Genomic DNA, 20,451 nt, shown 5'->3' with positions numbered 1-20,451 from the left:
CGGAAACTTTCCGGGTCACGTGAGTGGGAGGAGCTGGTGTGGTCCAGCTGAGCGACCAAGGGACGCACGGAGGGATCGAGCGAGGGAAGCAGACCCGGAACCTGAGTGAGATCAAAGACGCCCGGGCCAGGTGCCAAGTAGTAAGTACCTCTGGCCCGAGATGCAGTAGGTGCGGCGCGCAAGAAGCCCTGTCCCTGGTGCCACCAGCCTATCTCCCCAGGCCCATGACGATCCCCATCCTGGGGCTGCTCCTGGCGCTTGGCCTGCCGCTACTGCCCACCCGCTGGGGCCGGGTCTGGGGGCAAACATTGGACCCCACTGCATACGAGAATAGCACCACTACCACCCCATACCCCAGCTTCAATGGGGCCCTGTCTAAGGAGGCCACCACTGCTATCATCGTGGTCTTCTCCCTATTGGCTGCCCTGCTTCTGGCCGTGGGGCTGGTGCTGCTGGTACGGAAACTGAGGGAGAAGCGGCAGACGGAAGGCACCTACTGGCCCAGCAGTGAGGAGCAGTTCTCCCACGCAACAGAGGCCCAGGCTCCCCAGGACTCCAAGGAGAAAGTGCAGGGGTGCCTGCCCATCTAGGTCCCCTTCCTCTCTTCATCTCCCTCCCTTGCTGTGTGACCTTGGGGGAAGGCTGATCCCTCTCTGAGCTTTCAAAACCTGGGCTTAAGAATAGAAGGGGGAAAGGTGCTTCAAAACTCTGCCCCCGAGGGCAAGGGAGGGTGGGGATGCTGACATTTTATATATATACATATATATATATATGTGTGTGTGTGTGTGTGTGTGTAAAATTGATAGTGAGATATAATAAAACCTTTTTTTGAAAAAAATAAAAATAAAAAATTCAAAAATAAAAAAAAATAAAAAATGGGCAACGGACCTAAATAGATACTTTTCAGACCTAAATAAATATTTTTCTAAAGAAGACATAAGGAAGGCCAAGAGACATATGAAAACATGCTCAAAGTCACTAATCATCCGAGATGCAAATCAAAACAATGTGGTAGCATCTCACACTTGTCAGAATGGCTATCATCAACAAACAACAAGTGCTGGCGAGGATATGGAGAAAAAGGAACCCTCATGGACTGGTGGTGGGAATGCACACTGGTGCAACCACTATGGAGAATAGTATGAAGTTCCCTCAAAAAAACAAAAATGGAACTCCCATTTGACCCAGTGATCCCACTTCTACGAATATATCCCAAGAAACTAAAAACATCAATCAGAAAATATACACCCCTATGTTCATAGCAGCACTATTTATCATAGCTAAGATTTGAAGACAGTCTAAGTGCCCATCAGCAGATGAGTGAATTAAAAAACTGTGGTACATCTACACAATGGAATACTACACTGTGGTGAAAAAGAAGGAATTCTTATCATTTGCAACAGCATGGATGGAACTGGAGAGCATTATGCTAAGCGAAATAAGCCAGCCAGAGAAAGATAACTATCACATGATCTCACTCATTTATGGAATATAATGAACAACATAAACTGATGAACAAAAACAGATCCAGAGACAGAGAAGCATCAATCAGCCCGTCAAACCTCAGAGGGAAGGTCGGGGAGGGTGGGGGTAAGAGGGAAGATCAACCAAAGGACTTGTGTGCATGCATATAAGCCTAACCAATGGACACAGACACCAGGGGTTGAGGGCATGAGTTGGGGGTTGCGGGGGGGGGGGGGGGGGGGCAATGGGGGGATAAGGACACATATGTAATACTTTAATCAATAAAGAAAAAAAAGAATTTTTTTTTAAAAATTAACAAAAAAAATAATTACATTTAAAATTGCATAAAAAAATACATAGGAACAGTCTTGTCGGGTGTGGCTCAGTTGATTGGTTGTGGTCCTGAGCACTGAAAAGTTGCAGGTTTAATTCCTAGTCAGGGCACATGCTGGGTTGTGGGTTCGATCCCTATTAGGCGGTGTGCAGAAGACAGCCAATCGATGTTTCACTCTCACATCAAAGTTTTTATCTCTCTCCCTCTCCCTTCCTCTCTGTTTAAAAAACTATTTTTAAAAATCTATACTACTCATAGCAATCTACCGATTCAGTGCAATATCAATCAAAATCACAGTAGCATTTCTTTGTAGAAATGGGGAAAAAAATCCTAAAATTCATATGGAAACTCAAGGGTCCCTGAGGAGCCACAACAATCTTGACAAAATAAGTTGGAGGCCTCACACTTTCTGATTTGAAAACATCACAATGCAATAGTAATAAAAACAGTATGAGAGTGGTATAATGACAGACATACAAATCAACAGAACTTAAACAGAGGCCAGAAATACAGTCCTCCCTATATGGCAAAATGGTCTTTCACAAGAGTGCAAACACCACACAATCGAAGACAGTCTCTTAAACAAATGGTAAGGGTACACTGGATATTCACATGCAAAAGAATGAAGCTGAGCACTTATACAAAAGTCAACTCAAAATGGATTAAAGATCTAAAAATAAGTACAAAAACTATAAAACTTCAAGAACAAGAGGAAAAAATGTCATGACACTAGTTTTGGCAATGTTTTCTTAAATACATCAAAAACGAAAGCAAAAATAGACAAATGGAAGTACATTAAACTGTAAAACTCTACACATCACAGGAGACAATCAACAAGCTGAAAATGCAACATATTGAGTCAGAGAATATATTTGCAAACCATATATCTGATAAAGGGTTAATATCTAAAATATATACATGGAAATCATACAACTCATTAGCAAAAACTAAAAATCCAATTTAAAAATTGAAGAAATGGATATTTCTCCAGAGAAGACGTAAATGGTCAACAAGTACACGAAAAGAGGCTCGACATCATTATCAGGGAAATGCAAATCAAAACCAAATTGAGATACCGCTTCTTGCCTGTTAAAATGGCTATCATCAAAAAGACAAGAGACAATATTTGTTGGCAATGATGTGTAGAAAAAGGAACCCTTGTACACTGATGGCGTGAATGTAAACTAATGTGGCTAGTATGTAAAACAGTATGGAGGTTCCACAAAATATTAAAAATAGAACTACAATAAGATCTAGCAATTCCATTTCTACATATTTATCCAAAGAAAACAAAATCACTGTCTCAAGAGATATCTGCACCCTTTAGCCATTGCAGAATTATTTACAATAGCTAAGGCATGAGAACAACCTATGTGTCCATTGATGGATGACTGGATAAAGAAAATGTACAAAAGGGAATATTATTCAGCCATAAAAAAGAAAACCCTGCCATTTGCAACAATATGGATGGAACCTGAGGGCATAATGCTAAGTATTCTTAAAAAGTCAGACCAAGAAAGACAAATACTGTATGATTTCACATACATGTGAAGTCTAAAAAACCAAACTCATAGAAACAGAACAGATTGATGGGGGTTGTCAGCAGTGGGAGGTGAGGAAAATGGGTGAAGGTGATCAAAAGGTGCAAACTTCCAGTTATAAAATAAATTCAGAATATAATATATGGCACAGTCCTATAGTTAACAATACTATACTGTATATTTGAATGTTGATGAGAGTAAATCTTAAATTCTCATCATAAGAAAAATAATAAAAATTGCAACTGTAAGGTAATACATATTAACTAAACATACTGTGTAATTATTTCACAGTATGTACATATATAAAAGTTATTATGTTGTATACCTTAAACTAATACAATAATATTATGTCAATAACATTACAATGTAAGACTGAGAAAATAAAAAATAAGCAAAGAAAAACAAACTTAGGCTCAGGTATAGGGCTGCATAAGATTAAAAGTCGCCATAACCGGTTTGGCTCATTGAATAGAGCGTCGGCCTGGGGACTGAAGGGTCCCAGGTTCGATTCCGGTCAAGAGCATGTACCTTGGTTGCGGGCACATCCCCAGTAGGGGGTGTGCAGGAGGCAGCATATCGATATTTCTCTCTCATCGATGTTTCTAACTCTCTATCCCTCTCCTTTCTTCTCTGTAAAAAATCAATAAAATATATTTTAAAAAAAAAAGATTAAAAGTCAACTAAAAACCAGAACCAGTTTTGACATGTACTAGTATGTGTGTGAGTATGCACATGTGTAATCATTGGTTTATTTGGAGTTGATCACAATAACCACCACATGTTATTAACCAACAAACTGAGCACTGGAAAATAATTTAATTTGAATCACCCAAATACAGTTAAAAATTATTAATTCAAACTAATATTTCTTGTGGGTATGGGTAAGAAGCTTCCTGAATTATGGAATAGTTAAACAAGCAGCTGGCAACTCAAGTATAAAATTTTTAAATTTAAATTGGCCCTACTAAAATATAGTAAACAGTTTCCATGTATAATTTAACCTTTCTTTTTCAGTCTCATTTGCACTATTAATTTACTCAGCAAATGTTTCTTTTTTTTTCTGTTCATCAGATTATTTATTCACTTGATTCTTAGATTCACTTGTTGATAGATGCATATTTGTTGTTCATAATTTGTATCTTTATCTTTTTCTTCCTCTTCCTCTTCTTAAAGGATACCTTTCAGCATTTCATATTATCCTGGTTTGGTGGTGATGAACTCCTTTAGCTTTTCCTTATCTGTGAAGCTCTTTATCTGACCTTCAATTCTGAATGATAGCTTTGCTGGATAAAGTAATCTTGGTTGTAGGTTCTTGGTATTCATCACTTTGAATATTTCTTGCCACTCCCTTCTGGCCTGCAAAGTTTCTGTTGAGAAATCAGCTGACAGTCGTATGGGTATTCCCTTGTAGGTAACTGAGTTTCTTTCTCTTGCTGCTTTTAAGATTCTCTCTTTGTCTTTTGCTCTTGGCATTTTAATTATGATGTGTCTTGGTGTGGTCCTCTTTGGATTCCTTTTGTTTGGGGTTCTCCGCGCTTCTTGGACCTGTAAGTCCATTTCTTTCACCAGGTGGGGGAAGTTTTCTGTCATTATTTCTTCAAATAGGTTTTCAATATCTTGCTCTCTCTCATCTTCTGGCACCCCTATAATTCTGATGTTGGTACGCTTGAAGCTGTCCCAGAGGCTCCTTACACTATCCTCGCATTTTTGGATTCTTTTTTCATTTTGCTTTTCCGGTTGGGTGTTTTTTGCTTCCTCGCATTTCAAATCATTGACTTGATTCTTGCGCTCCTCTGGTGTGCTGTCGGGAGTCTGTATAATATTCGTTATTTCAGTCAGTGTATGCTTAATTTCTAGTTGGTTCCCCAATATAACATCGAGGGTCTCATTAGTTTTCTTGTAGATCTCATTAAGTGTATCGGCGGCTTCTAAACAGTTCTTGAGAGACCTTAAAAGTGTGGTTCTGAACTCTATATCTTCCATTGACAATTTTGTCCTGTTTCTTTGTCTCCGCATTTTGTTATGCTTTCTTGGTGCACCCCCTAGTGGTCTTTGTGCGCAGTCTTGTAGTTAAGCCTTGATTGTTGTAGCTAATACCAGGGAGGGTTTCAACAAATGTTTCTTTTTATTGTATAAAAGTGATCCTCAGCCTTTTGCTCACCTGGATTTTTTGTAAATTCCAAGATAGTGTGATGTGGATGAATGATGTATTTACTGGTGCCAAAACAGACATTTGTACAATATTAATCCTAATTTGACTTTGAGTTGCTTTTTATTTTTCATTGACCGATAGAAAGTAACAAACAATTATAAACAAACAAATTCATTAAATGCCTCTGCATGTCACTCGAAGCCAAGCCCTGGAGCTACGCTATGAACAATATGGAGCTCTTGCCTTTAAAGAACTCCAAGTCTAGTAGTGCACGAAATAGACAGCAAAACATGGTGTTATGGGAGTCACAGGAAAATAGCACTCTCTGCATCAAAGAGTCAGTGGTTTCTCATTTCTGAAGACAAAATTCAAATGCCTTACCATGTCTTTCAAGGCTCTAGTTGACTGGCCTTGGTCCATCTCTCAGGACTCATCTCACTGTGTTTTGGGCTCCTATAGCCACACCAGCTTCTTTCTGTTCCTCAAACATAAAACCCATTGCTGCCTGAGGACAGTCAAAATTTGCATATTTGGACAGACACCTCTATGGAGAGATATAACTAAGAGAGCCTGGGCACACATACATGCTTCAGGCCATTCCCTCATCACTCAGCTATTGTAGCGAGACTGTCACTAGGAACCAGATGTGCTAGGTCTTGTAGTCCCTGTCTCTAAGGAGTGATTACTCTGCAAAAATATATAAGTAAAAAAGACAAGAAGCATAACCTGCAAATGAAGGAATGGAAGAAAATATTTCATGCAATTGGTAACCAAAAGAGGGCAAAGATGATCATTATTAAATCAGAAAAAATAGACTTTAAGTCTAAACTTGTCTCTTCAGAACAAAAGAAAAATGTCATTTTAATTGTAAAAGGGCTAATTCAACAGGAAGATATAAAATTTTAAATATATGCACACCCAACATCAGAACATCTATACTAATAATAGAAGAATATGCAAATTGTCCAGGCCGCCGTCACAGTAACAGTAACGACTGAACAGCAGGCTGCATGGGATGACAAGGCCAGCAGGGGGGTTAGTAAGGGACGACCAAATGACTGAGCAGCAGGCTGTGTGGGGCGACCAGGCCAGCAGAGGGGTTAGTAAGGGATGACCAAACAATTGAACAGCAGGCTGCGTGGGGCGACCAGGCCGGCAGGGATGGGAGGGGCAGTTGGGGGCAACCAGGCCAGCAGGGGGGGCAGCTGGGGGAGACCAGGCCGGTGGCGGGGCCGTTGGGGGCGACCAAGCTGGCAGGGGGGGCAGTGAGGGGCAACCAGGCTGGCAGAGGGGCGCAGTTGGGGATGACCAGGCCGGCAGGGAGGGGGGCAGTTGAGGGTGACCAGGTCAGCGGGAGGGCAGTTAGGGGCAATCAGAACAGCAAGTAGAGGTGGTTAGGCATGATCAGGCTTGCAGGGGGGGCAGTTAGGGGCGATCAGGCAGGCAGGTAAGCAGTTAGGAGCCAGCATTCCCGGATTGTGACAGGGATGTCCCAGATTGGAGAGGGTACAGGCTGGGCTGAGGGTACCCCACCCTGCATGAATTTTGTGCACCAGGCCTCTAGTCCAAATATAAAAAGCAAATATTGAGAGATCTAAGGGTAGTAGAGGGTTTAAATACTCTTTTATAATAATGGATAAAACATACAAACAATAAAGAAACAGCTGACTTGAGCAATACCATAGAGCAAATAGACCTAACGGACATGTGCAGAATACATAATCTTCTCAAACTCACACACAACATTCTCCAGGACAGATCAAGTGTTAGGTCACAAAACAAGTTTTAACAAATTTAAGAAGATGGAAATTATTCCCAAGTATATTCTCCAACCACAACAGAATAAAACTAGAAATCAGTAACAGCCACAAAAGGATAAGTGATAAACACTTGGAAACTAAACAACATAATCTTGAACAACTATTGGACCAAAGAGGAAATCAAAAGTAATTGTAAAAAGTATCTTGAGATAAGCGAATAGTAAAACACAATATACCAAAATGTATGGGATGCAGCAAAATAATAACAGGTAAGTTTATAGTGATAAATACTTCAGTAAAAAGGAAGACCTCTCCAATAGACTGATTGTGTCCCCTCCACCCAAAATTCATATGCTTAAACCTAATCCACAAAGCAATCATATTTGGAGGTGGGGCCTTTGAGAGGTGATCAGGTAAAGAAAGGGACAGCTTCATGAATGGGATTATTGCCATCTTATAGAGACCCCAGAGAGATCCGTGGGCTATTCCACAATGTAAAGATACAGCAAGAAGACAGCCATCTATGAACCAGGAAACAGGCCCTCGCCAGACACTGAAGCTCCTGGGGCATCTGGATCTTAGACTTCCCAGCCTTCAGAACTCTGAAAAATAAATTTCAGTTATTTAGAAGCCACCAGTACTTTATTGAAGAAGCCTGAACTAAGAAAATCTCAAATAAACAACCTTACTTTTCACTTCCAGGCAGGTAAACAACAAACTAAACCCAAAAACAGAGGAAGGAAGGAAATAATAGAGTAGAGCAGCAATAAATTAAATAGAGAACAAAATCAACACACCAAAAATTGTTGATTGGTTGTTTCTTTGGAAAGATAAACAAAATCAACAAACATTTAGTTAGACTAAGAAAAAAGACTCAAATAAAATCAGAAATGAAAGAAGAGACAATAAAACAGATACCTTAGAAATAAAAAGTATAATAAGGGATTATTATGAACTTTAAATGTCACTGGATCACCTCTCACCCTCTTTATTTCCATGCAAAATAATCCACTTAAAAACATCAATTTTTTCCCAAGCTCTGTTTTTCACTCTCTTATTACATTCTGTCTTCTCAGTAATCACTGTAGTTCCTTGATATGCATCTTCTATTTTGAAATCTAAGTCTTAAAAACTAGGATCTCTAAAAAGCAGAGTAGATGAGTGGATAAAAAAAAGTTGTGGTACATTATACAATGGAATACTATGCAGCAGTAAAAAAAGGATCTCTTACCCTGAGACAGCATGTACGGACCTGGAGAGTATTATACTAAGCAAAATAAGCCAGTCAGAAAAAGACAAGTATCACATGATCTCACTCATATGTGGAATCTAATGAACAAAATAAACTGTTGAACAAAATAGATCCAAAGACATAGCAGCATGAAACAGACTGTGGAATCTCAGAGGGAAGGCGGGGGTGGGGTGGGAAGAGAGCAACCAAAGAACTTGTACGCTTATATGCATAACCCATGGAAACAGACAATAGAGTGGTGAAGGACTGGGGCAGGGGACTGGGGTGTGCTAGAAGTGGTCCAAGGGGAAAAAAGAGGGACATATGTAATACTTTCAATGAAAAAGATTTAATTTAAAACAAATAAAAATAGCCCTAACCGGTTTGGCTCAATGGATAGAGCGTCGGCCTGCGGACTCAAGGGTCCCAGGTTCGATTCTGGTCAAGGGCATGTACCTTGGTTGTGGGCACATCCCCAGTAGGGGGTGTGCAGGAGGCAGCTGATCGATGTTTCTAACTCTCTATCCCTCTCTCCTCCTCTCTGTAAAAAATCAATAAAATATATTTTTTTAAAATAAAATAATAAAATAAAAAATAAATAAATAAAAAGCAGAGTAAAAAGAATTTCCCCCCTGGCTAGTGCTCCGTGGTTAGAGCATCTGCCTAGGGACCAAAGAGTCTCAGGCTCAATTCCCGGTCAAGGGCAGCAGGTACCTCAGTTTCCAGTTTGATCCCAGGCCCAGGTCAGGGCAAGTGCAGAAGTGCACGAGGCACCCATGTGTCTCACATCAATGTTCCCCTCTTTCTTTCTTTTGCTCTCTCTCTCTCTCTCTCTCTCTCTCTCTCCACCCTCCCTTCCACTTTATCTGAAAAATAAATGGAAAAAATATCCTTAGGTGAAGATTTAAAAAAGATCATTTCCCTAGTGTTATTATATTCCCACTTCAGTTAATAGAAGTCCAGAAGTAAGGTACTCTATTTTTCACATTTACATTTGTAAAAGGTGTCTCCCTGGACTGTACCAGGAAGAGGTCAATGACCTTATTTTTACAAACTTTTATCAATGTAGAAGATAGAGACTTAAATCTGCATAACAACCATGTAAGCACAGAAAAAGGCCTCTCTTTTGCTGTGGCCTTCCACAATTTATGAGAAGCACCTGGTAATTAAAGGCAGCGATTGCTGCCTCTCTTGATTCAAGCTGCCTCTCTATTCAAAGCAGGACAGGTAAGGGCTGAATTAAAGGCAACACTTTCCCCACAACCCCCTCCTCCCAGCTATTTTACTTAACAACTTGGGAATAATCCACAATAAGGAGTCTCTAGTTAGTAAAAAGTTCCCTTCCCCCTCCCCTTTTGAACTTATAATAACTTTTGTTCTAAACTTTTGTTTTATAGGCTTGGGGGGAAATACTGATGTCCTCCTTAGGACATCGGCTGGACTGTCTCCTGGAAAGCAAGCAAACTGTAACTCTTCAAGACACCCCACCCCCAAATCTTGTCAACTTCAACACAATCCCCCTCTCTTTAAAAGTGCAAACCACTCTTTCTTACCTCCGCTGTATTGAATAGCAATACACTGGCCCTTTCCTCCCATGGAAAGTTAAATAAATTTCCTCACTTCATCTCTTCTCTTAGTTGTGAATTCTTTCACAGCCCACATCACCTGCCAAACCCTAACAAGCTTTACCCCTGTTTACTATGTTTTTCCTAGCAACCTCCCATAACTGTCCCATTCCCAACATCTTCTTTTGTCTTCAGCTGAAGACAATATTTAAGGTATTGACTTCAGCCATTTTGGTGAATTACTCAGTTTCCTAGATCTCTCCCATGTATAGAGGAGGTAAACATGTTATTAAACTTTTGTTTGTTTTTCTCGTCATTTACTACAGGGACATCTCAGCCAAGAACCCAGAAGCGTAAAGGAAAAATTATTCTTCCTCTGCAGAGAAAGAGGCTACACCACCTAACCTAGCTGTGTAGTAGGCTATACTAGTAAGCACACTCCATGATGTTTGCCCAATCAGGAAATCACTGTGGATGAAAAAAGGGCCACATAGTAAACCTGACAAGCCCAGAGGAAGCCTGCATAGCAGGCCTTACCAACTCAAGAGAACAAAAGTAACCACATAGGATGGTCTGAACTTAAAAATTCTTAACTAAAAGCAAATCTTGGCAGGTAGTCTCATTCTGGGCCTATAGCTTCCTTCACAAAGGTCAATCTGTATCTTAGGTAAGTCTGTTTTACTGTCTTTTTGCATCTAAGTACTCTCCTTTTCCAGACCACTCAAGACATACCCACCACACTAGAGCAGAGACCACAGAACCATCCTGGTATCTTGTTCCCCGCATACCATCTCTATGTGCTATAAATGTTAATTATTAACTATCCTGTACCCACCAAGGTAAAAGTTTCTCCATTTTACTCTTTATCCAATCACAGACTTCCCAACTTTGCTTTCTCCTGTGTCCCTAATCTTCCACTAATGAATTTCATGTAACCTTCCTTATGAATCCTCTTTTGATGCTAATGTATAAAATAAGCTGTAAAACTGCCATCCTCAGGAGCATTTTTTTTATATTTTTTATTGATTTCAGAGAGGAAGGGAGAGGGAGAGAGACAGACTCATCAATGATGAGAGCGAATTGATTGGCTGCCTCCTGCATGCCCCCTACTGGGGAATCGAGCCCACAACCCTAGCATGTGCCCTTGACCAGAATTGAACCTGGGACCCTTCAGTCCGCAGGCCCTTGGAACATTTTTGCAATATGTTGAGATTTTGCTTCCTGGCAATTATCAGATTGACTCAAACTTATAAAAGTTCTCTATATCTTTGGACATCATCAACATGGTCTAACAACTGTTGACTGGAAAGGGAGTTCTGTGGAAAGTAACCTCACAGGATGTTCTGATCTTAATTCATAACTGGGAAGTCATGGTGGGTAGTCATGCCACGGGGATACAACTTATTTACTAAGGCTTATCATTGCCTTAAGCAAACCCTGTCCAACCCCGGCAGGTGTGGCTCAGTGGTTGAGCATCAACCCATGAATGAACCAAGAGGTCCTTGTTTAAATTCCCAGTGAGGTTACATGCTGGGGTTGCAGGCACGATCCCCCAGTAGAGGGTGTGCAGGAGGCAGCCGATTAATGATTCTCTTTCATCACTGAAGTTTCTATCTCTCTTCCTCTCCCTTCCTCTCTCTGAAATCAATAAAAAATATATACATTTTTAAAAGTCCTGTCCATTATTTCTGTGCATCTAGTTTAAAACACCTTTGAAAGGCCCCTTTCAGACCCCTCAAGAAAGCACATAATCTTAACTATCCTGTAATCCCATCCCCGAGTTGCTTCTTCACACCTTCTTGTAATCTTACCTACTTCCCTCCTTAATCTCAAATGCATAAAAGAAACTGCAAACTGCTATTCTACAAAACATTTATCTCAGCCTGTTGAGATCTTGCTTCCAAGTGTATTCTTTTTGGCTCAAATATATATCTCTACAGGCTCTGGCCGGTATGTCCAGTGGTTAGAGTGTCAGCCTGTGCACCAAAAGGTCACAGGTTCAATTACCGGTCAAGGGCAAGTACCTGAGTTGCAGGTTCTATCCGCGCCCGGTGCAGGCAACAACCAATCAGTGTGTCTCACATCGAGATTTCTCTCTCTTTCTCTTTCTCTCTCTCTCTCACTCACTCTCTCCCATCCCTCCCCCCCTTTCCATCCCTTCCTATCTCCCTTCTACTCTCTCTAAAAATCAATGGAAAAAATATCCTTGGGGGAGGATTAACAAAAAAAATTCTCTACAGGTGTGAACATTCTTACAACATAACGCATTCCTCAAAATATATCCAATACTTAACCAGCACGTGACTGTATCTATCTATATATATAAAAGCCTAAGTGACCATCACAACCGAACAGGCTGCGTGGAGCGACAAGGCTGCCAGGGGGTTAGTCAGGGACGACCAAACGACTGAGCAGCAGGTTGCGTGGGGCGACCAGGCTGGCAGGGGGGGTTAGTGAGGGATGACCAAACGACTGAACAGCAGGCTGCATGGGGAAAGCAGGCCGACAGGGGGGTTAGTAAGGGACGATCAAACGACTGAGCAGCAGGCTGCAAAGATGGTGGTGCCCACAGCCAATAAGGGAATATGCTAATTGACTGCCATGTCCTCAAAGATGGCAGCGCCCACAGCCACAAGCTGGCCGGCAGGGGAGGGCAGTTACGGGCAATCAGGCCAGCAGGGGAGGGCAGTTAGGAGTGATCAGGCCAGCAGGGGAGGACAGTTGGGGGCGACCAGGCCTGAAAGGGAGGGCAATTAGGGGAGACCAGACCGGCAGTTGGGGGCAACCGGGCCAGCAGGGGAGGAGTTAGGCATCGATCGGGCTGGCAGGGGAGTGGTTAGGGGGTGATTAGGCTGGTAGGCAGAAGTGGTTAGGGACAAGCAGGCAGGCAGGCGAGCGGTTGGGAGCCAGCAGTCCCAGATTGCGAGAGGGATCCCAGATTGGAGAGGGTGCAGGCTGGGCTGAGAGACAACCCTCCCTCCCCCCCCCCCCCCGTGCACAAATTTCCTGCACTGGGCCTCTAGTATATATATAAAAGCCTAAGCTATTGTTACAACCAGTCGACCAAACAACCGGTCAACCAATCGTTATGACGTACAGTGACGACAGGGGGCAGACAACGCAGGAGTCGCCCCCTGGTGGTCACTGCACTCCCACAGCGGGAGCGCTGCTCAGCCAGAAACCAGGCTCATGGCTGGCGAGCACAGCTGCTGCAGCAGGAGCCTCTGCCACTGCTGCAGCAGCACTACCCAGCAGCCAGCTGTGGCAGCAGGCACACCAGGACCAGGATGAGGGGGAGCAGCGTGGCGCCCGGCTCCAGCTGGGGCTCCTCCCCTGCCGCCTGCTGCTTTGCCCCCGAGGGGTCCTGGATTGTGAGAAGGCGCAGGCCAGGCTGAAGGACCCCACCAGTAAATGAACCCGTGCACTAGGCCTCTAGTAGGACTATAAAAGACCCTATAAATGCACACTTTTTCTACTTTCAAAAGGGGGGTGCTTTAATAAATCAAACTTAAAGTAATCTCACAGGGTGATCTGATCCTAAATCCCTAACTGGGCAGGTCATGCCCTAGGCACAAAACTTCTTTAGTAAAAAGTTTATCTTTGCCTTAAGAAATCCCTGTTCATTGTTCTTGTGCATGTAGGTTAACACACCTTTGAAATGCCAGAGTAATAATGTTTTTTCAGACCCCTGAGCACACATAATATAGTTAACTATCCTGTAATCCAGGGGTGGGGAACCTTTTTTCTGCCAAGGGCCACTTGGATATTTATAACATCATTTGGGGACAAATACAAAATTATCAAGTTAAAAATTAGCCTGCTATATTTGGTCAAACATTTAATTAACTCACCCCTAATGTCTTGGCAGGGCCAGACCAAATGATTTCACAGGCCTTATACGGTCCATGGGCCCGATGTTGCCCACTCCTGCTGTAATCCAAGCCCCAACTTGCTTTCTCCCACTTCCATGTAATCTTTATGTCCTTAATTCCAAAACTATAAAAGAAACTGAAAAATTGTCATTCTCAGGAGCATTTGAGATCAACTATCACTAATTTGGCTTAAATAAATTATTTTTAAAATTTATTTATTTATTTGAGAGAGAAAGAGAGAGAGAGAGATATTAATTTGTTGTTCCACTTATTCATGCATTCATTGATTGATTCTTGTATGTGCCCTGACATGATATCGAACCCACAACCCTGGCATATTGGGACAAGGCTCCAACCAACTGAGCTACCCAGTCAGACCTTAAATAAATTCTTATAAAAGTTCTCTACTAATTTGGATGTTCTTATGTCCACAAATAATCCTATATAATAAAAGACTAATATGCAAGTCAACCAAATAGCGGAATGATTAGTAGAACCGGTCGCTATGATGTACACTAACCACCAGGGGGCAGATGCTCAATGCAGGACCTGCTCCCAGCCTGCAGGCCCCAGGCCAGCCAAGGTGGGTCCTAGCAGGGCCTCACCCCCCCCCCCCATCGCTCCACCAGTTGCCCCGCAGAGGGAGGCGACTGGTGGTGGCGGCGGGGGGCAGGGGAGCGAGCGGGCCAGGCTGGTCAAGGTGGGTGCTAGCGGGGGCTCCCAGATCACCTCGCTGGTTGTCCCACAGATCAGCCCCGATTCCAGCCAGGCCTAGGGACCCTACCCATGCACGTATTTCGTGCACCAGGCCTCTAGTAATGTATATAATGTATTGTAGAGATTATAACATACAGAGATGCAATATATTTGCCAATGACATCACAAAGGAGATAGGTAGGACCACAGCTATTCTGGGATGAAGGATGAAGAAATGACTCCACCTGGAAACTCAAACACAAGAGAACAAATGTAGAGAATATTAACAAAAGCCATAAATATTTATTTGTCATTTCTTATCTCTGCTTCCTTAAAAGTCATAAAATTATGTAAAGTAATTATGATAATGTACCATTAGGATTGTAATGTTTATAATTGCACTATATGTAAAGCAAAACAGAGAAAAGGAATGACAGCTATACAAGAATAATGTTTCTATATCTCAGTAGAAGAAAACACCTGGGTAAATATTCATGACCTCATATTTGGCAATGAATTTAGAGCTATAATAACAAAAGTTTGACTAACAAAAGAAAAACATAAATTTAACTTCTTCAAAATGAAAAAATTTTATGCTTCAAAGGACACTATCAAGAGAGAAAAAAATAACAGAATTAGAGAAATATTTGTAAATCATATATCTGATCTGGGACTTGAATCTGGAATATATAAGAAACTCACACATCTCAATAATAAAAGAACAATAATCCAATTTAAAAATGGGCAAACAACCTGAATAGATAGTTCTCCAAAGATATACAAATGGCCAATAAGCACATGGATAGATGATCAACATCTTTAGTCATCAGGGAAATACAAATCAAAACCACAATGAGCCCCAGCCGATTTGGTTCAGTGGATAGAGCGTGGGCCTGCAGACTGAAGGGTCCCCAGTTCGATTCCTGTCAAGGGCACATGCCTGGGTTTCGGGCTAGATCCTGAATAGGGGGTGTACAGGAGACAGCCAATGATTCTCTCTCATCATTGATGTTTCTATTTCTCTCTCCCTCTACCTTCCTCTCTGAAATCAATTAAAAATATATTTAAAAAATGAGATAACACTTCACATCCACTAAGATGGCTTGACTAAAGTGAGTTAATTAAATGTTTGACCAACATCAACAAGGATGTGGAAAAATTTTAACCCTCATACACTTCTTATGGTAATGCAAAATGGTGTAGTCACTTTGAAAACGAGTCTGGCAGTTCCTTAAATAATTAAATATAGAGTTACCATATGACCCAGCAATTCTATCCCTAAGTATACACCCAAGAGAAATGAAAACTTATGTCCATAAAAAACTTGTACATGAATGCTTATTGTTGCATTATTCATGACAGCCAAAAGACGGAAACATGTCAAATGTCCATCAACCGAGCAATGCATAATATCTTATATATCCGCATCATGGAATATTACATGACAATGAAAAACTATATAGTACCTAATACATGCCCAACATGAATGATCCTTGAAAACATAATGCTAAGTGAAAGAAGTCAGTCTCAATTCCATGCAAGTGAAATGTCCAGAATGGACAAATCTATAGAGACTGAACATAGGTTACTGGCTGCTTAGGGCAGGTTGGGGAGAGGAATGGGAGGTGATAGCCAAAATGGTAATAGTTTTATTTTTATTTATTAAAATTTTTTGATGTCAACACTATTACAGATGTCCCCCAATAACCCACCTTTTCCCACCTCCACTCACCTCTGCTTCCTCCTCCCTTGGCCTTCACCACACTATTTTCCCTGTCCATGGGTTATGCATACATGTTCTTTAGCTAATTCCTTCACCTTCTTTATCCAGTTACCCCACCCACTCCCCTCTGGCACTGGCCAGTCTGTTCCATGTATCCATGCTTCTGGTTTTATTTTGTTCGTCAGTTTATTTTGTTCATTATATTCCACATATTAATGAAATCATATGGTATTTGATGTAATGAAAAATGTAAGTTGACTATGGTGACGGTGGCACAAATTATTGAATATACTAAAATCTATTATTGAATTGCACACTTCAAATGTATGATATTTGAATTAATCTCAATAAATTTGTTTAAAAAACAAACAAATGTGGTACATATATACAATGGAATACCATAAGAAAAGATGAAATACTGCCATTTGTGACAACAGAGATAGTTCTTAAGAATAGCATGCTAAGCTAAATAAGTCAGATAGAAAAAGCAAATACCTTATTATTCCACTCATATGGGATATAAAACTGAAAACAACAAATGAACAAACAAGACAACAAAAACGCATAGACCAGACAACAGTATGGTGGTTACCAGAGGGAAAGGGGGGTGGGGGAGAGGTAGTAAAGAGTAAAGAGGTTCAAATATATGGTGACAGAAGAACATTTGACTTTGGGTGGTAAACACATAATGCTATATATAGATGATGTATTATAGAATTTATAGACTTATACACTTGAAACCTATATAATATTATTAACAAATGCCACCCCAATAAATTTAATTTTAAAAAATGAAATATATGATCAAGAGTCAAGGACATTTTAAACTTAGATAAAAGGTGCTATAGATTAATTCAGTTTCTACCATTTAAATATTCATGAAATGAACCCAAAATTCTATCATTCAAAATTCATAAGTCCTTTTATTATCAACTAACATCACAGAGAGGCAACTGTATAATAAATCATTACAATTTAAATCTTATCACACAAAATCTTCCAATTTTAAGAAAAACTTTTATGTTTAAGATGTTTCCCTCTATTAATAGTGCTCTATTAATTATTAGACCAGTATCATAACGATTCAACAAACACTGTGTGCCTAGTGTCTGCCAGAGTCTTAGCAACCCTTCTATAAATACCTGACCCACAGAAGACAATAAATGAATGAATGGCCTTAAAGGCTGTCAATTATTAGGACTTAAGTTTCCTCATCTGCAGAATTAGAAGGGCCGGATATGGTATTCTCTCCATAGCAGCACTGTTCAACAGAACTTCCGGCAATGATGGAAATGTTCCATATCCATGTGGCTATTCAGACTTTAGAATGTGGCAATTGAGAAATTAAGTTTTTAACTTAATTTAATTTAAACAGACACATGAAGCTAATTACTACCATATTATACACAGGCTCTAGTGTGAAAAACACATTTACAATGCATCCCAGTAATCATATACATGTGGGAATGTGTATGTGTATAAACATATAAAAGTACATAAAGCAATATGTCCTTTAATATGTACACAGCAATACTTCCTTTCCTATTCTACTAAATTTCACCTTTAAAAAAGTGCTGATCCACCCCACTAACATTTTGTAACACACCAATAAGGTTTCTTTCCAGCTCTAAAATATTATGCTATATACTAATGATTGTCCTAAAAGATTGCATTCAATATTTACTTTGTAATCTTAAATCACAAGTCACTAAATAATTTGAATGTGCCTCATATTATATCAGGTTCTACTTTAAAAGCTTTATAATAGTTCCTTCATCTCCCTGTTAAATGCATTTTTTTAAAAAAGGTGGCAAGAGTTGAATGCCTCTGAGAAGGAGAAGGCAAAGGAAACATCTTTCCCTTGTTTTTCACATCACAGACATTGTAATCAAAGGAAATGGTAGAGTGTAGAGGACAGTGGAGTAAGTAAGTTGTGGGGATAGTGTTCATAAAAAGAGAACGCTAACATTTTATTGCCATCACCTCCTCTGAAACACCTAATAACTTCTTTTCCCCTTCATTCTTCCAGGCGGACAAAGTCCTACAAATTTTATCTTAATTTTATTTGGCTTATTAGAGGACTACAGAACAAGAATGGTTCCCAGGAGATCATGTTACAAACTTTCAACAATAAAGTATTCCTAAAACCTTAAGAAAACGATCTGGATTTGCTTCTCTAGCCTAATCTGCCACTTCCTATCTTGAACTCACTAGTTACTAGTGTAAACCATATACAGTTCTGCATAAGGACCATGTTCTCTCTTACATTTGGGCCTTTGCACATGCTATTCCTCTTTAACTGGCTAATTTCTCCTAATGTTTCAGGTCTTTGCTTTTGTATCCATCACTGAAGGCAATTTTCTCCACCTCAAGATTAGACTTGATGCCCCTCAAGTATATCTTCCAGTACTCTGGACCTTTTCCATCATTGCACTATTGTATTATAATTGCCTGTTTACTTAATCTATTTCCACTACTAGACTTTTAAACTTTAAGGACAGGGCCTATATTTTGTTCTGTTCATTAATTATTGAATGAATGAATTCATTCCACATGCCTAGCATCATTACCTATTGTCCCTGCTTGGAATGTTCTCCCAGTTCTATCACCAGTATGAGATCCATTTTATAATTTGGCCCTTCATTATCACTATTTCCTCTGGATGTCTACAGCAACTACAACTACTACATTGTTTTTTAGTGACTCTTGTAATGCATAGATCCAATCTCCTTAATGAAATTGACCAATCTTGAAGGCATTAAGATGTTTCTCTTGGTACCCCATTATGTAGCATAGTGCTATGGACATAGTAGATATTAAATATTTGTTGATGAAGAATCAAAATTTAAGAGGTTATTTCTCATACAAAGCTGATAACACTTTAGTAATACTGATGATCAAGTGGTGGCAATTAAATGTTCGGTCGATATGTAAGAAATAAAAAGGTACACTGAAGTAGAGCAAATGCAAATAAAAAATTTTAAAACCCTGTTCTTAACAGATAATAATGGACACAAATATTAAGAGGCACTATAATCATAACTACATTCAGCAGTTAAAGATAAGTAGCCTTATGGCTTCCAAAGCGACCTGTGTACACAGAAGAGCACTATTTTCGGTTCAAAGGACAATCATGCTTACATATAAATTTAGGACGGCCTATGTTTTGGAGAAAAAGATAATTACGGTTTTGGCTTATCAAGGAGCCCTGTCAGCAAGGGGGATAACTGGTGCCAACCCAATTTGCCGCTTGCTTATACCTAGTTTGCCGTCTTCTTGAGTACTCTCCAAATGCTACTTCCGAGTAAAATCAGAACCATTGGCAAATTGGTCCCAAATTCCATTACTAACTTTGGAAAGTAGTCAGTTTTCCTTGCATTTACCAAGGTAAGCAGTATGGGAATGGTGTCCACCCCATCTCTTAAACTAAGAGAACACTGTAAATCCTACGAGTTACTGGTGTTCCGGATGACCTCTGTCCAAAACCGCCGGTCCCATTCCCATTTGCTGTACCCCAAAGGTTTCCTTCACCCCTTTCTCAAATTACTAACCCTAATTTACTTTACTTACTGCTACTCCGAGATAGCCCTGACAACCTTTCTTCTTGGCTCCTTTTCTGATCCGAGGTTAAGAGGGCAACGTTTCCCCCCTTGCCCTTCAGAACCCTACTCTTCCATGTGAAAGGCATCTTACCTGGGAAATTCGAGCAGTTCCTGGGACGCCGAGCTGACGTGACCCCCGTTGCGGACCTGATCCGCGCACAGAGACTAGAGGCCGGATCAGAATCGCGAAGTGCAAACGCTTTTCGAAAGCAGCCGCCGCGGCAGCCCAGCGCCAGGAATGTATCGCGAGCAGCGCCATCTTGAGCGAGGAAAGAGGAAGCGAGAGCAGAGGATTGTGGGACACTGGAGGACTGAACTTAGAGGCCTTAGTCCTTTCTTCCCCTCCCCCCTCGTTTTCCCAGGGCCCAAGACCGGAAATAGCTTCTCTTAAGATTCAGGTACCTTAGTGCAACCGCTTTTTTTCTAGTAGGGCCGGCCTTTGCAAGTTTTTCTTACACAAACGGGAACATCAGAGTAATACTGTCTTTTTCTCTTTTCCTAGATTTGCCAG

General features: G+C 40.7%; 2 protein-coding genes across 2 annotated transcripts in view; one reads left to right on the top strand and one right to left on the bottom strand.

Moving 5' to 3' along the window:
• ABCB7 (ATP binding cassette subfamily B member 7) overlaps positions 1-20,213 on the bottom strand; it is a 195,914-nt gene extending 175,701 nt beyond the window's left edge. The window contains exon 1 of the mRNA XM_081080815.1: positions 20,032-20,213. Within this exon, the coding sequence (XP_080936941.1) occupies positions 20,032-20,199 (168 nt within the window). The 5' untranslated portion in view covers positions 20,200-20,213. The remainder of the gene's footprint in view (positions 1-20,031) is intronic.
• LOC308510783 (protein crumbs homolog 3-like) lies at positions 83-646 on the top strand. The gene has a single exon (XM_081080822.1). It carries the CDS (start codon positions 225-227, stop codon positions 588-590), a length of 366 nt encoding a protein of 121 aa, XP_080936948.1. The 5' UTR covers positions 83-224; the 3' UTR covers positions 591-646.
• Positions 20,214-20,451: the final 238 nt, after the last annotated feature.

Source organism: Myotis nattereri, assembly GCF_964212035.1.
Source record: "Myotis nattereri genome assembly, chromosome: X".
Classification (NCBI taxonomy): Eukaryota; Metazoa; Chordata; class Mammalia; order Chiroptera; family Vespertilionidae; genus Myotis; species Myotis nattereri.
The sequence above is the reverse complement of the archived record's forward strand: the minus strand, read 5'-3'. Positions and strand labels throughout refer to the sequence as shown.

Bases quoted from the DNA above. Each gene is read 5' to 3' on its own strand.
- LOC308510783 (XM_081080822.1), top strand. From the start codon at position 225: ATGACGATCCCCATCCTGGGGCTGCTCCTGGCGCTTGGCCTGCCGCTA.